Below are 16,922 nucleotides of genomic sequence, written 5' to 3'. Positions count from 1 at the left end.
GACAGAGGGAGACAGAGATAGAGAAACAGAGAGACTGGCAGACAGAGATCTCCTCATCACCTTCAAGTGGGAGAATCTCATTAGGAATAGCACTAGGCTCCTCCACTGTCAATTCATCTTCTTTAATACCCAGGCCTACCTTGATCATGTAGCTTGATCGTGTAGCAAAGAGTTAGAGTTCCGACTGGGAGACCTGTGCCCTCTGTTGTCCCTCAGTTCCATAGTTCCTTCTCCCTCTGCCACCTAGTTTTCTCTCTGTCTCTGTCTGTCTTTCTGTCTCTGTCTCTCGGTTTCTGTCTCTGTCTCTGTCTCTCTGTCTTTCTTTCTGTCTCTCTCCCCATCCTCTCCCTCTCCCTCTCCCCTCCCCCTTTCCCTTTCCCTCCCCCTCTCACCCTCTCCCTCTCTCTCCCTCCTCTCTTTCTCCCTCTGCTACTATATAATGACTGCTTCCTTCTCTACTTTTCCTGTATCTAAGACCCAAAAATAATCCCCTCCTCCTCCTCTCCTGACAAGGTTGTGAGGATTGTTTTGTTTTGTTTAATTCCGATTTTAAAGTATTCTAAACAAAAACAAAAAGAAAGAAAGGAGGGATGGGGGAAGGGGAAAATGAAGGAAGAGGACCCAAGCAGTTATAAAAATATAGAATGATTATGACCACACGAAGATGTAGAATAAGATGTGTGTCAGTGTGGCCTGAGATCCCCTCCCATAGACAGGTGATTTATGGGTAGGTCAGTGCTTTTCAGGTAGAAGGTTGGCCTTCTCTTATTATCTAGTTTCATCTTAAAAACAAGAAACTGAACCTCAGAAGGTTTAATTAGGTCTGCCAAGTTGTGAATGGTGGGACCAGAACTCAAGGAGAGGTTTATCAACCAAATTTGTTTCTATGACTCCACAGCAGTGCCGCCTTAGAGAAACTGAAAGAAATCTGAGACCAGGCAGCCCTTGTTGACTGGGACTCAAAAATCCTCATGTTGCTATTTCAGGAGGGCACCCACAATTTAGCAAGGGGATCTAAATTTATTAGGCTGTGCCTAATGAATCAAATGAAAAAGAAACTGAACCCCAGTTTGAAACATAAGAGACATTTTATAAAGATAATCTTCTGTTTCTTCCATTCCCATAATGAACCCACCCCTTTATTTTTTTATTTTTTTTTATTTTCTATATTCTTTGTTTACATTCTAAAAGCTTTCCCCTTTCCCAGTACCCCCAATATACCCACCCCTTTAATTTGGGGTCAGGACACCAATTAGCTGTCAGGTTCTATTGCTTCATAGTGGAATTTTAAAACATTTAACTCGTCTTGGACTCAGTGGGTTAAAGTAATTGCTGCCTAAGCCTGGCCACCTGAGTTTGGATCCCCAGAACACATGTAAAATTCTGGATATGGCAGAGGCAGGAGACTTCTATATAGTTACAGGCCAGATACTTTGGAGTTTGCAATGCAGAATAAGCAACAAGAAAGACCCCCATCTTAAAAACAGAGGAAGGACAGAATGAACTCTTAATATTTGTCCTCTGACTCACACGCATGTGCTATAGCATGCCACTGTGCATGAGTATAAAATGAAGTTCAAAAGTCTTTAAATTTAATTTTAAAAAATCCCTCTCTGATGTTTTCAACATTGCTTTTCTTTTTGCCACAGTTGTGTAACTCGGAATCCTGGCTCTGAAAGGCAATCAGCGATGCAATTATAGCCTCATTTGATTTACAACGAAAAGCAGTAACCAGTTGACCAGATTCCAGAACACTTGTGAAATAGAAAAGACATTAGCCTGAAGCAAGGGGAGTTGGGATCCACACATATTTCTGCCTTAACTATCACAGCCAAGTTAGTTAATATCACAGGCCTCAGTTACCCCATCTTTGTCCTATGAGATCACAAACTGATCTGTGATTCTGCCCTAAGATGTTCTAATTGCTCCCCACTCTCACGAGAGTGTTTTGATGTCTTTTTTTAAAATCAATGGGTAGAAATATCTTCCCTGTTATTCCTTCCCTGCAAGAAAATCCCAGCCCCCAGATGCCCACTGGTGATCACAGTGTTTCCAACGCTCTGATTTTTAAGAGTTTGTTATGTTCCAGCTAATGCAGGGAACATTATAACTCATCTCTTATTCTGTGGATCTTGGCTCCAGAGCTGCGGATGAGGAAGACCACATGCTATGTGCACTTTGGCAGGCAAACTGTGTGGCCTTCTGACTACCAGAGCTGTTGTCCTCAGGTTTCTTAGAAATGAACAGAGGCTGCTGACTCAAGGACAGTCAGTCCTCTCTTTTCCTCCCCAGGGGAGAGAGTCTTGAGATTTACTATAATTTCTTTCTAATCAGCTGGCCTCAGCGTCTCAGCCTCCTCCCTCTGGCTTCCAGTATTTTTCTGCCCACAAAAGACATCTTTTAGACATCTAGCTGTTTTTAAAATTACATCTTTCCGAGAAAAAAATTAACAATAGTTGTGTTCTCAACATCACTCGCTAAGCCCCATACCTACAGCAAGAATCAGACAGGAAGAACATGTGTGGTTTGTTTTTTTATTGGGCTCAGCCGAGGTGGGTGTGTGAAAATTTTGACCACATGTATATACGCATGTGTGTGCATATGCATCTCTTTTAATTTATATGTTTTTAGCTAGTCCAAGGCCACTTGCCCAATAGGTGTGAAACTCCAGTTCTTCCAGCGCAGGAAATAAAAAGGATGAGATATAAAGCAAATGCGATAAAAACAATTTAGAAACCTGAAGTATTTAGTGCCAGTATATTTTTGAAACACAAAAATATGGGGTCAATATAAACATTTCAAAAGAGACTGAGAATATAAGAGGCAAAACCTTATGCATAGTTGGTTTAGCTCTGACCAAAAAGCAACTTTGAGAAGAAAGGGTTTAATCTAGTTAATAGGTTATACAGTCCATCGCTGAGGGAATCCAGGACAAAAACCTGGAGGCAGGAACTGAAACAGAAATTTCAGAGGCCCTGATTTCTCCAGCTCACTCAGTTACACAGCAATGCCCACAGTGGCCTGGGCCCTCCTATATCAATTAGTAATTAAGAAAATGCCACACCAACACCAGCCAATTCGATCTGGGAAACTTTTCAGTTGAGATTTCCCCTTTCCAGATAATTCTAGGTTTGTGTCAAGTCTAACTGTGACAAGCTCCTAAAGATTCCTCACACGAACTCAGACAGAGTGACCTTCCTAAGAATCTTGTCTTTGAACTCTGAGAGCAGCTTCATAGATTCCTTGTGACCAGGGAGTTAGTTTTCTTTTTGGCTGCCCCTTCTCATTTGTTACAATGTACACAGTCTAAAGCAGTCCTCTAAGAACCACCCTTTATCCTTCATCCATATCTCTTAGAATATGCAAATACATGAGTCATGGACTCGTGTGCTTCTGTTGAATACTTCAGAAAGCTCTTCCCAGATCAGCTTTCCGTAATTCGTCATTCAGATACTCGATGATATAAATTCCAATGTGAGTGGGTACAAATTTCAAGTTGTGCTTGGAGCTATTTGAATATGCAGTGCTTTTTTTCTTTATTTTATTAATCATTTTTCTTGTTTACATTTCAAATGTTATCCCCTTCCCGGTCTCCCCTCCATGAACTCCTCCCTCATCCCCTTCCCCTTTGCCTCTAAGAGAGTGCTCCTGTACCTGCCCACCCACTCCTGCCTCACCCCTCTAACATCCCCCTTCTCTTAGGCATCATGTCTCCACAAGGCCAAGCGCCTCCCCTCCCACTGACACTAGATCATTAGCCATTTGAAGCAAACATACTGGAGGCTGATCGAAAGGGTCGTGGTTTGAAGGCTGGGTTCTGCTACACAGCATGGTTCTATTTTAAAACAGTTTACAAATCTATAGTTTCTTGGTATATTCACAGATTTATAGAGCCACCCCATGAATATAATTTTAGAACATTTTATACAGAATTTTTCAGAGCAGCTGCAACATCTTATGTTTTCATTGTGATGTTTGATTGAAAAATCAGTCTCCTTTCAGTTTGCCTATATTTTTTTTTTTATGGAGCAAACTTTTAATTATCGGTTAGTGCTGGAAGTATGTTACTAACAAAATCATACTTTAAATATGATGCTCATTTATTTGAAATCATTAGTTCATTAGTTGTACTTTCTTGTTTCTAAAATTTTATTTGTTTATACATTTATTTGTTTATTTAGTGTGTGCATGTGCATGTGCGTGTGCGTGTGCATGTGCGTGTACGTGTGCATGTGCGTGTGCGTGTGTGTGTGTGCATGTGTGTGCGCGCACAAAAATAGGCATCTATGAACCACAGGTCACATAATAACATCAGAAGGTACATTTTCTGGAGTTAGTTTCCCTGTTTCACCCTGTTTTGAGGCAAAGTCTCTCTTACTGTGTTTCTGATGCTGTACTGCAGATCAATGCATCTGGCCCACAAGCTTCAGGCTAAGTCTCCTGTCTGTACTTCCCGTCTTACTCTAAGGGCACTGCGATTACAGATGTGTACATCTCATACAGCTTTTGTGCGTGGTAGAGGGATCACACTTGGGTCATCAGGCTCATTAACAAACACAATTACCCTCTGAGCTATCATCTCCCTGTTTTCCAACAGCTGTTTCAAATGTCCCTTTCCATTAAAGCCATCTCGATTCTAATGGGTGTGAAAAGACAGCTCTTTGTGGGTTTGATTTTTATTTCCTGAATGGTTCGCAATGTTGAACAACTTTTTGGATGTTTGCTGCTTGTTTCCATCTGTTCTATGAAGAAATGTCCATTCAGATATTTTGATCACTTGCACACTATGGGTAATTTATTCTTTATGTGATTGGGTTATAAGTATCCTTTGTATATCCTAGCTATATGTTCTTCAGCAGATAGGTAATTTATTTATAAATATTTTCTCCCATTTAATATTTTGATGGTGTCCCTAGAAGTGTAAACTTTTTAAAGACATTGGGTATTTTTTGAGTATGTATGAGCACCTGCACAAGTTTACATCCACTAAAGGCATGTGGGAGCCTGCAGAGTCCTGAAAGGGTATCACATCTCACAGGAGAGGAGTTTACATTTGGCTGCAAGATGCCATACGGGTTCTGGAAATCAAATCTATGTCCTCTGCAGGAGTACTAAGTGCCCTTAAAGACTATGCTACAACATCTGCATACACAAAGTATAAATTTTAATTCCAATAAACTCTAATATATACATATATATATGAAGAAATATACATATATGTGTGTACGTGTATGTGTGTGTGTTGTGTATGCTTTCAGCATGTCATCTGAGAAGATTTTGCCTATATAAGATTACAACGATTTAGTTGTATCATCCTACATTATCTTGATCACTCAGGCTTTAAGTGGCTCTCATAACAAAACTATGATTCTTCTGATCTTATCCTTCTGACCCTATTCTTGTTCCTCACGCTTCTTTGGGCTATTTCCAGATGACTTTCGGAATCCGTTTGCCAATTTTTATGAACAAAATATCAGCTTATATTTTATGTTGCCATTTTCATTATTCCAATAGAATATCTGATAGAAATAACTAAAGGAAGATTTGTTTTCAGATCTTTCCCATAGTTTCTGAAAGTTCAGTCTATAGTCATTGGCTCTTTATCCCAAGCCAATAATGAGAAAGAACACCATAGTGATAGGGACATGTTCCGATGTTACTCAACCCAGAGCTGGACGACAGAGATAGATATTGAGAGACACAAGACAAATAGCAACAAGGCTCAAATAACCTCCCTCCTACCAGTCTCTACCTCCTACATTTTCTAGAATCTTCTAAGGTAGAATTACAACTGGATTCCAACCTTCAACACATAAACCATCTGTGAAGACATTTCAAATGTATACCACAAGAGAGTTTCATAGGGCTGTCCAACATATACATGTCAATTTTCGAAGTACTGCCATCTTAATAAAGGAAGTGTTTCCAGTGCATGGACGTGGATGTCTTTTGATTCATTAACCTTTCGTTTACTCGTCCAACAACTTCTTTTTATAACTTTCAGGATTCAGGTCATATACTACTATTTTGCAGTGTATTTCTAAAACATTTTTTGAAATGCCATTATAAATGCAATTGTTTTCTTAATGTTGTTTTGGAGTAGAAAATGCATTTTATTTGTACCGTTCGGCATTTTGAATACATTTTAATCAGCATGTAGTAGTCATAAATATCTGTGAATTACAGTGTAGCATTTAAGTATGTATGTACAGTGTGTAATTATCAGATCAGAGAAATTGACATATCTGTCATCCAGACACTTCGGTTCTTTCTGCTGGGAACACTCAAAATACTTTCTACTACTTATTTTTGAAATATTTAATTAATTCAATTAAATGTGGCCAAGCTTATAAACCCTACTGTGCTATACACATAGAAGTTTTCATTCTTTATAATTCTACCTGTGTATCCATTATTCATCCTTTTCCATTCCTTCCAAGACATTGGCAGCCATTTTTCTACATGTCTCTGAAATCACTTAGCTTCCACATCTAAATGAGAACATGTGGCATTTGTCTTTCTGTGCATGCTTGTTCCATTTATTATAGTATCTTCCACTGTTCATGTTAGTGATGATGCATTTTCTTCCTATACTAGTCAGTCACTATGCATTTGGGTTAATTCCAACTCTTCACTATTATGAATAGTTCTCCAGTAAAATGAGAATATCTGTTTCTTTGACATACACAATTTCTATTCTTTTGAATACATATACAATAGTAGGGATGCTATATCATGGAATAGTCATATTGTATTTCAGGAGTCTCTATGCTGTATATAACAGGAAATATACTGATTAACATTTCCACTGTCCCCTTCTTGTTCTCTGCCTATTCCTCTTGTTGTTGTCTTTTGAGTAATAGCTAGTCTAACTGGGGAAAGATCATTTTTAATTGTTTTTGGGTTGCCTTAGATACATAGTTGAAATTTGCCCATTGGTCTTGAATATTACAAGAAAAGACTCTTGAAGTAAATGTGCAACTCACTTAATGAAATTCAAATCCATTTTCTCCAGTGGAAAATTGGGAAAACTAAAATGTACTATTCCATCTTGTAGGCAGGCTAATAGGCTAATCTTGTGCTAACCATTATTAACTCCTCAAACTTCCTGAAGGTAGTGATTGTGACCTCCACCTTTTAATGGGAGAAAACAACTGCAGATGGTTTAAAATTGTATGGTCTACATTCATGTTGGTAGAAAATAACAACTGTTTATACTAGCCAATTATTTGCTTTTAATGTTCTAATTTTATTTTCTAATTTTCTAATTATCCCTGCTCCTCTCTTAACTTTCTTAGTAATTTTTAATATGACATTTTCCTGTTCGTGCAGCTGTATTGCTGTAGTTTTCACATTTACCTCCTCAGTCCCCATCCCACCCCGTTTATCCTCTCTTCTTCCTCTTCCCATTGTTCATCTTCCCCGAAGGACACTGTGTTAACTGGTTAGACTCAAATGTCTGAATAATCCATTCTATAATCGAAGTCCAAATGCCTAACAGCAGTGTACCCAAATTCACATACTGAATGGCTTCCTGATGCCTTCCCAGAGAAATGGATGTTTGTCTTTCCTATGTAGGAAGTTAACAGTGCAGCCTCTGAGAAATGTGAAGCCATTTAGACCCCATGTGTTTTCTAAGCTAACACTATAGGGGTACAACAGAAGCACACATAAGTGACACATGATCTTCCTGAGGATGCACATGTCCCCTTGAGCACCCATCATTATCAGAATGGATAAGTGATTTCTGTATTACGAATGATACAGGGAGGCAGCGAGCACTCCTTCTACTACATGGAACTTCTGAGTGATTATTTCCTAGAACTAAAAAATATGTCCTATGGAAGACAAGGTTACCTGGTCAAGTATTTATAGAAACTGACTGTATTTTTAAAGAGTCTAGCATAATCTTAATAAAGACAATTTTATCATCTATGTAAATGCAACATTAAAAAACTTTTGACTTAAGAAAAAAAAACTCCTTTTCTCAGAGAATATGCATTACAGTCTCTAAGAAACTGGAAGACTATATGAGGTGAATGAAATTTTCCTCAAGCTGCCAACAATTTCTTTAATGTATGAATTTAAACAGGCTAATCTTTGTGCCTCAATTTCATTTGTAAAATACGTGTAAACAATTTTATTGATGAAATATATCTATTAAATGTTAAATCACATAATATTTGTAAATCACTTGCTATTTTTTAGTTTATAAGATGCTAATAAATGATACATAATCATTTAATAAATAAAATACACTTTAAATGTAATCATATGACAATATAGGATTATTATTACAATACTATTAAAACATTGCTATTGCTATTTTATAATTTACTTTCTATCGGTATTCTCTTACCATATCATAATATGCTTCCAATGTCTGTATCAACATCATAAGTGATAAAAATTATAAGCTCAAATTTTATTTCATGTTGAGATCCCAGATCTTTTTTAGTCAATTGGGCTTGGTTTAGGATATACAGTCCTTTATGGATGTCTGATCACAGAGAATAAAAAAAGGAGCCTTCCTTTGGAGTCATTTGTCAGAAGTCAAGAATGTCTAGAAAAAGGAATCTCTTCCAGGTAAGTAAGGTAAATTTTCAAGATTGCTCTAAATTCTTCAAAACTGCTTTGTTTCCAGGTTTCATTTTCTGGCAGGAGAGCCCAGGGGAGAAGTCCTTGATAACTCTTTCACTAGAGGAATATGCAAAGTCGTCAAGAACAGTCGAACCAGTAATCCATACCGCGTTCCAGCCAACCTGGAAAACATCAACTTTGAGGTATGACAGTGTAGCACGGTGGTCACTCCCACACTGATAATGGTTCTAAGCTAAGTTTCTAGTGAAGATTTTGGTGCATGATGGAGCTGAATGGAAAGATAATTAACAATTTGAATCACACATTATATGTTTCTATTTAGTTCTACCAAAACTCAATGAGATCAAGATAATCTTCATTTTTTTTAACTAGAAGAAGGGGGAAAAGGGATGAGGAATTTACCCAGCATCAAACAAAGTAGGAAGTAGTAGGAAGTTACAGCCTTAAGCCCACATTTCCTTGACTGCTTATCTTTTCTCCATGAACATAGAACTTTAAAACATATCTATGCCAAAAAATGTATTTATTCAGAATGTTCTCTTACCATAACTTTTTACTCACATAACCATGAGACAGATGTAATAGTCTCAAGTTCCTACAAAAACAAAATAAAAATTAAAAAAGAGCAAAATCATGATGAGTCTGAATATAAAACATCTTGGCTTACCTCCCTCTTTTTTTTTATTTTCTATATTCTTTGTTTACATTCCAAATGATTTCCCCTTTCCCGGTTCCCCCCTCCCCATGAGTCCCATAAGCCCTCTTCTCTCTGCCCATTCCCCAATCAACCCCCTCCCACTTCTCTGTCTTGGTAATCCCCTACATTGCTTCATGAAGTCTTTCCAGGACCAGGGCCCTCTTTTTCCTTCTTCTTGGGAAACATTTGATATGTGAATTGTGTCTTGGGTATTCAGAGCTTCTGGGCTAATTAATATCCACTATCAATGACTGCATTCCATGTGTGTGAGTTAGTTACCTCACTTAGGATGATATTTTTCAGTTCCAACCATTTGCCTAAGAATTTCATGAATTCATCGTTTTTAATTGCTGAGTAGTATTCCATTGTGTAAATATACTGCATTTTCTGTATCCATTCCTCCATTGCTCTTAATAAAATAAAAATTTTATTAATTTGATTGTTTTCCTGTATAGTAATGAGCAGCACACTGCAGCACTGGATAGTAACCTATTAACTGAAAAATAAGTGTTCCATTCTTGTTACGCTAATGTGATTGTGTGTGTCGGGGTGGGGGTACGGGGCTGGGGGTTGGGAGGGGTCTGAATAAGATAGGCTCATAGACTCAAATGTTCAGTCACCAGAGAATGGAACTGTTTGGAAAGATTAAAAAGATTAGAAGGTGTGGCCTTGTTGGAGGAAGTGTGTCACGGGATGTAGGCTTTAATGTTTTAAAAGCCCAGGCAAGGTCTAGAGTTATGTAGATCAACATATAGCTATCTCCAGCAATGTTGCTGGCCTAATAGATTAAGCCTTTGGAACTATAAGCAAGTCCCTAATTAAATGCTTTCTTTTATAAGAGTTGCCTTGGCCATGGTGTCTCTTCACATCAACAGAACAGTAGCAAAAACAGAGAGAAATATTTTTCCTTTAATTTTTGATCAGGGAAATACATGGTTTTAGTAGTCGTGTTCTTGCATGCAAACTATACTGCTAAAGAGATTTTCAAAATCTAACAGTTTGCAAGACCTTCTTTATGATAGTAGGTACTCAATAACAAACCATTCAACATTTCTTTACAGTGCTCATAGCTAAATGTGCTTATTGCCAAGTCCAAAGACATAAGTTCAATTCACAGATCTTACATTGTGGGAAGGAGAGAACAGACTCCTGTACGCTGTCCTCAGACATCTAAATGTGCACTGTTTCATGAGCCTGCCCATGCATATAGACACAGAATAAATGAACAAATGCACACATACATAAATGTAATATTTTAAAATTACAATGACACCTCCATACGTGTAAATACAAGCACTTTCCAATCTAATGCACTCCATTTAAAAACAGACAAGATATACTTCTAGGTTTAAAAGTAACTTGAGAGTCCAATGGCATATTCTAATACCCCTGAAACACTAATGAAAATATTTTTAAGGTATACAATATTGAATGGGCTTTGAAGATACATACGTACCTGTGTTTATATGTTCTATCCTGCTGAAGGGTAATTTCTAGCTTCCAAACAAGCAGTCCCATGCTTGCTTTCAAAAATACATTTTTCAACACCAGCCCCAGCCCTAGTGTTCTCAGCAGGAATCTATGACACACAGTTTACATAGCAGCACTCCCATGATCTTTCATCCCGTCTCTGACTTCTTAAGTTCTCTACATTTATTTTTATAATGAGTGCTGATTTACCTCCTACATGTCCTTAAACATAATCTTCCCAAAATACAAATGTAATCGACATTTAACATTTTATTCACATGCTCAGTATTTATTAATAATGTATAAGAAAAATGTTGTCTTTATTCAGGAATACAAATACGCAAGAAAAATATTTACTAGAACTTATTCCAATTTCCCTGTCTAATACAATTTTTGTCACTGCTCACTTATAAATCTGTCTTCTTCCCAGCTAATACATTTGGCAAGAATCTTCTCTAAGCTTCTGTTCAGGACATCTAAACCTCCTCTATGCCTGCTAACATCTGACATCTGACTCTGTCTTAAATAAAATATTTTTTATTATCTACTTTTATTCATGTGTGTGTGTACATATGTGTATGTGTAAGAAAGAGACCATGTAGCTGGGCAGTGGTAGCACATGCCTTTAATCCCAGTACTTGGGAAGCAGAGGCAGGAGGATTTCGGAGTTTGAGGCCAGACTGCTCTACAGAGTGAGTTCCAGGACAGCCAGGGCTACAGAGAAACCTTGTCTTGAAAAAAAAGAAAAAAGGAAAAAAAATGAAAGAGACCATGTACACACCACAAGTTGTAATCATAAGGACAACTTTCATAGTTCCACCTTGTGGGTCTTTGGACTTGAACCCTGTCTTAGTCAGTGTCCTGTTGCTGAGAAGAAACTCCATGACTAGGGCAACGCTTTTAAAGAAAGGCATTTAATTTGGGCTAGCTCACAGTTCAGAGGTTTAGAACATTGCCATCATGGTGGGAAGCACAGAGGCATCCAGGCAGATAGGTGCCAGACAGGTGCCAGACAGGTGCCAGACAGGTGCCAGACAGGTAGCTGAAACGTCTACATCTGAATCAGTAGGCAGCAGGAAGAGAGAGACACTGGGTCTGGGTTGAGCATTTGAAACCCCAAAGCACAGCCCCTTGTGATACATATACCACCCCCCCCAACAAGGCCACATCTCCTAGTCCCACCCACCCCAACAAGGCCACACCTCCTAGTCCCACCCACCCAACAAGGCCACACCTCCTAGTCCCACCCACTCCAACAAGGCCATACCTCCTAGTCCCTGTGGAGTATGGCCACTCTCTAATGACCAAGCATTCAAATATATAAACCTATGGGGGTCATTCTAATTCAAACCAGCACAAACCTATTAAGCCATCTTGCTGGCCCCTAATATCTTACTCTTTAAGTTCATACAGAGAGTGAAAAATTACAGTCTGTGCTTTTTAAGAACCTGTGAATAAATCTACACAACTATATTTATATGCATATATTCTATAATAGCATGGCCTTATTATTTTGTAATTGACTAAGAGGTTTGTTATGTGAGCATTTTAGATGCTAACCATTGCATTCTGTAGTTTCTGAAAGCAACACTGAGATGTTGGTTATGTCACCACCCTTAAGGAGTCACCTTTTGCAGCAGGGTTATGTTTCCTTCCTTTCTAGGCTAATTTTGAAAGTTGTTTAATGCAACATGTGATTTGTCTCTTTGTGGATTTTATTAATGAATATTTTTTAAAAAAATTTTCCACTGCTGACCAGACAAGATAGTTCTCATCCATTTTGAACGGTTTTAATCAACATTGTCCTTACTGTTGTGATGATAGCAGAGACTTAAGTTCCGGAGACATGACCCAGTTTTACTCTTTGCTCCAGTGGGTTTCAAAGTTGTCCTGCATCTCAGAGGCATAACCAATAGATGATAAGAAAAGAGAGTCCAGCTAGGGTCATACCCCACCCTCCTTTGTCTCAGTAATACATCTCTGAAATATAATTTAAATCAAATCTCACAATACACTAAAGTCATTGGCAGTCTTAAAAATTGACTTCATCACTGGCAATATCATAAAGAAATGTTTTACTTTGTATAATTCAAGATGCAAAAGTATAGCAAAAGATGAAGACTTAGATCTGCTCTTGTAGGAAAGTGGAATTTGGTTCCCAGTGCCACATGATAGCTTGTAGCAGAATTTTCCTCCAATTAATTTAAATATTAATAGGGACAGTGGAAAAGGAAGGCTGACTGAGAATTTTAGAGGTGAGGAGAGAGAAACAGAGAGAGGAGAAAAAGGGAAGGAAAGGAAGAGATAAGATGAAACCTATAGGAGAAGAGGAGGAGCTAGAATCACACAGTCCTGGGAGCCATAGTATTGGGGATTTCTTAGATAGATGATTAAATATTTGGTGTAGTGCATTTGCCCCATCTAGCTGTGTAGCTTGTGTTTATTTCAGTTTAGTTCTGAATTCATTGTATGGGCGTTTTGTGGGTTGAAAATCTACTAATATAAATCTGACTGATAAATTACAAGCCTCTAGAGTTTTGATCTTACCGAATTACTGGAATTTGTGACCGCTGACCACAGTGGTACATGACTGGGAATACGAGCAGATTCCGCAGCAAGAAAATCGTGAGATGGGCAGTCGCTTCATGGGGTTAGTTAGCCATGGAGGTGGCAAGATCGCTGGGGCAAAAAAGTAGCTGGCACTAGTGAAGGATGGCGCATTATTTAATATTTCCTGCAACAATAGCTCATGACTAGTTTCTGCAGGCATCAGGCACACAAGCTGTGCATAGACATACACACAAACAAAATGCTCACACATATGACATTATGAGGGTGGTTCTTGCTGCTTATTATCTTTCAAGTCTCTGGTTCTGGGTTCTTTCCTTAGTTGAGATGCTCGAAATATAGTCTCTCTGGATCTATGTTGATCTGTTATCCCATGAGTACTGACTGTATCCACCACACTGTATTCTCTCCCTAACTAAACTATTAACTCTCTGGGTGTAAGGATTAACAGACTCTTGCTCTCCAGTAATATGTGGTGGGTAATGACTACTTGTTGGGTGCTGAATGGATGCATGATCGTTGTGCGAGGTGACAGCAAGTAGCTCTGCTGCGTATTCCCCAAGTTATGTCTTAACGCATATGCACTTCGTTGGTTAGGTACAAACTATAGAAGATGATTTGAAAACAGATTTCTACAAGGATTTAACCACTCTTGGAAATAATAAAAATGAAGCCAGTTCATTGTCGGGTGGAGAGAAAGAAGTTTTCCGTGTACCGATTTTTTTTTCCTCAAAGAAAAGTCAAAGATCCCAACATAACTCTGCCTTCAAAAAAGCCATTGAAGCCTCCCACAAGAAGGTAAGAGAAATAGTAAATGATTCATTCTTTCTTCAATATGAACACCTAGCAAGGCGATCAAGCAGCAAGAAGCCAAACATTTCTGTATCGGTAGGATTTCTCTTTTCTTCTTCTTTTTTTATTATTTTCTATATTCTTTGTTTGCATTTCATTTTCCCTTTCCCAGTTCCTGCCTCCCCATAAGTCCCATAAGCCCTCTTCCCTCCGCCCGTTTCCAAATCGACCCCCTCCCACTTCTCTGTCCTGGTAATACCCTACATTGCTGCATCAAGTCTTTCCAGGACCAGGGCCCTCTCCTTCCTTCTTGGGAATGATTTGATATGTGAGTCGTGTCTTGGGTATTCAGAGTTTCTGGGCTAATATCCACTTATTAGTGACTGCATTCCATGTGTGTTCTTTTGTGAATGAGTTACCTCACTTAGTATGATATTTTCCAGTTCCAACCGTTTGCCTACTAATTTCATGAATTCATTGTTTTTTAATTGCTGAGTAGTATTCCATTGTGTAAAATACCATTTTCTGTATCCATTCCTCCACTGAGGGATATCTGGGTTCTTTCCAGCTTCTGGCTATTATAAATAAGGCTGCTATGAACATAATGGAGCATGTGTCCTTATCGAATGCAGGGGAATCCTCTGGTTATATATGCTCAGGAGTAAGATGTTTAAATAGGCTCTTTTTCTTAACTCTCAATTTAGTATTAAAAATGTGCTACATGTTGTTGCTCTTGTTTTATTTTCAGTTTTCTGTCCCAGGTTGTGGTCAATATGGATTGTTTTCAATAAATTTTAAGGCTCATTTTATTTTCATATACATGTATGTATGTGTGAATAAGTATATGCTGCATGTGTGTGGGTACCCACAGACACAGAAGAGGGTGTGAGGTACCCTCAAACTGGAATTACAAATAATTGTGAGCTGCTAGATATGGGTAGAGACCAAGCCCAGGTCCTCAAGAAGAATAGCCAAGTCTCTTAACTGCTGATCCGGCTCTCTAACCCCCAAGAGGACCATCTTTTTAAACATTTGGAAGTTATCCAAAGTAAAAGATTTCATTATGAAGCTGCCAATGATGGGGATATTTTTTAGACTGCTTGTGATATTAATATATTTTCTTCATATTAAAAAATATATCTTTTGAGACTTTCATATATGAGCATTGTATCTATATCATTTCTACCTTTTCTTCTGTCTCTCTAACTCCTCCCTTGTCCCTATACTCCTTCTGAAATTTAATACCTTTTCTTCAGTTTTTATTATTGTTATACACACGAGGTTGCATGCATGCTCATGCACATGTGTGCACACACACATATTTAATTTACTGAGTCCATTTAGTGTTGCTTATATGTACATGTGTTTAGAACTGACACAAGGTAGATTTTGTAATCTATTGGGTGATTCATCCCTGAAAAAAAAAACTGAGTCTTACCTACTCAGTAGCCATTGATTGCCTGTACATCTTCATCTAGGGGTAGGACCTTGCGAATTTTACCCCCTTCACTTTGACATGTTTACTGGTGTAGTCATTATGCAGATCTTGTTTAGGTAACCATATTGTTGAGATTTCACGGGTTGAAATTTTCCTGTCATGTTTAAAGGAATATTTTAAGCATTATGCATTCATTTAGTGTGTGTGTATGTGTGTGTGTGTCCATGTGTGTGCATTTCATATGTGTGCATGTACACAGTCGACAATATGTCTGTGGAGGTCAGAGTGTCACTTGTTAGAGTTGAGTCTCTCTATTATGTGAATCTCAGGAGTCAGCCTCAGATCGCCAGGCTTGCCTTAACTAACCAAACATTTTTTCTTATAAATGACATATAATAACTTTGGCTTTTTATACAATCTGTTTCAGACTTCCTGTAGACATAGACACTCTCTTCTTTTAATCTACTAATTCAGACTATCTTGGGATCTGGTCTTTGATCAGATCCCCAGTTCACCTTGACAAAGCATCCATGGCTATACATAATTGTCTAAATTTATAGAATGGAGAGGGAAGAAGATGAAGGTGCTGAAAACATGTAGGTGACATGCAGGTCACCGGTGACCTGACTTTGAGACAAATTTCACAGTTATATATAAATGTTTTAAACATACTAGAGAGCATACATACAAACTCTTTTCTGTGGATAAAGAGCTAGTTTTTAATCTTAATAGCCTTTCCCAAAGTCAAAACATTTGGGGCTATTTATAGATTAAATTATATGAAATTGCTACTTTTCAACCATTCTGCCTTAGAATTGTCACCCTTGTATAGCTCAAGACAATATCAAGATGGATGTAGAAGATAGAGCCCATCCGAACAGAGGGTACCTTATTCTGGTCTGTCTGTGGAGAAAATGCTACTGTGACCTTTCTTAGTCAGCAAATACTGAGACATATCAAATACTTGTGAGTTGGGGCAGGCCCTTCGGCTTAGCCTAGTATGTGTGGTTTTCTTTTGTCAGTCTCAGATCTCAATAAATATTCAGTGATCAGAGAATCTCTTCAGAGCAAAATAATCATTGTGTGAGGCTTGGTGGTTACTTCATTTGCGTTACAAAACTGAAACCATAAAGTACAAGTCAAGCATGGCACAGCAAGATCTCACAAACTGACGAAATACACTAACATTGCTTAATACCCTGATATAATGCAACTTCCAGGTCTAAAATGGCCAGTTCCTGCCATCATATACAAGTAATGCATCATGCCTGTGCTTCTGTAATGTTGAGCTATCAAAGTTGCATGTGCGTTTCCAATAATTTATTCTGTAAGAGAAACTATAAACATCGAACCTCC

General features: G+C 38.2%; 1 protein-coding gene across 1 annotated transcript in view; it reads left to right on the top strand.

Moving 5' to 3' along the window:
- Positions 1-16,922, top strand: part of C6 (complement C6) — a 66,359-nt gene that overhangs the window by 13,910 nt on the left and 35,527 nt on the right. The window contains exons 6-7 of the mRNA XM_052160136.1: positions 8,645-8,783; positions 13,934-14,134. Coding sequence (XP_052016096.1) covers positions 8,645-8,783; positions 13,934-14,134 — 340 coding nt within the window. The remainder of the gene's footprint in view (positions 1-8,644; positions 8,784-13,933; positions 14,135-16,922) is intronic.

Source organism: Apodemus sylvaticus, chromosome 16 (assembly GCF_947179515.1).
Source record: "Apodemus sylvaticus chromosome 16, mApoSyl1.1, whole genome shotgun sequence".
Lineage (NCBI taxonomy): Eukaryota > Metazoa > Chordata > Mammalia > Rodentia > Muridae > Apodemus > Apodemus sylvaticus.
This window is presented reverse-complemented; position numbering and strand designations above follow the sequence as displayed.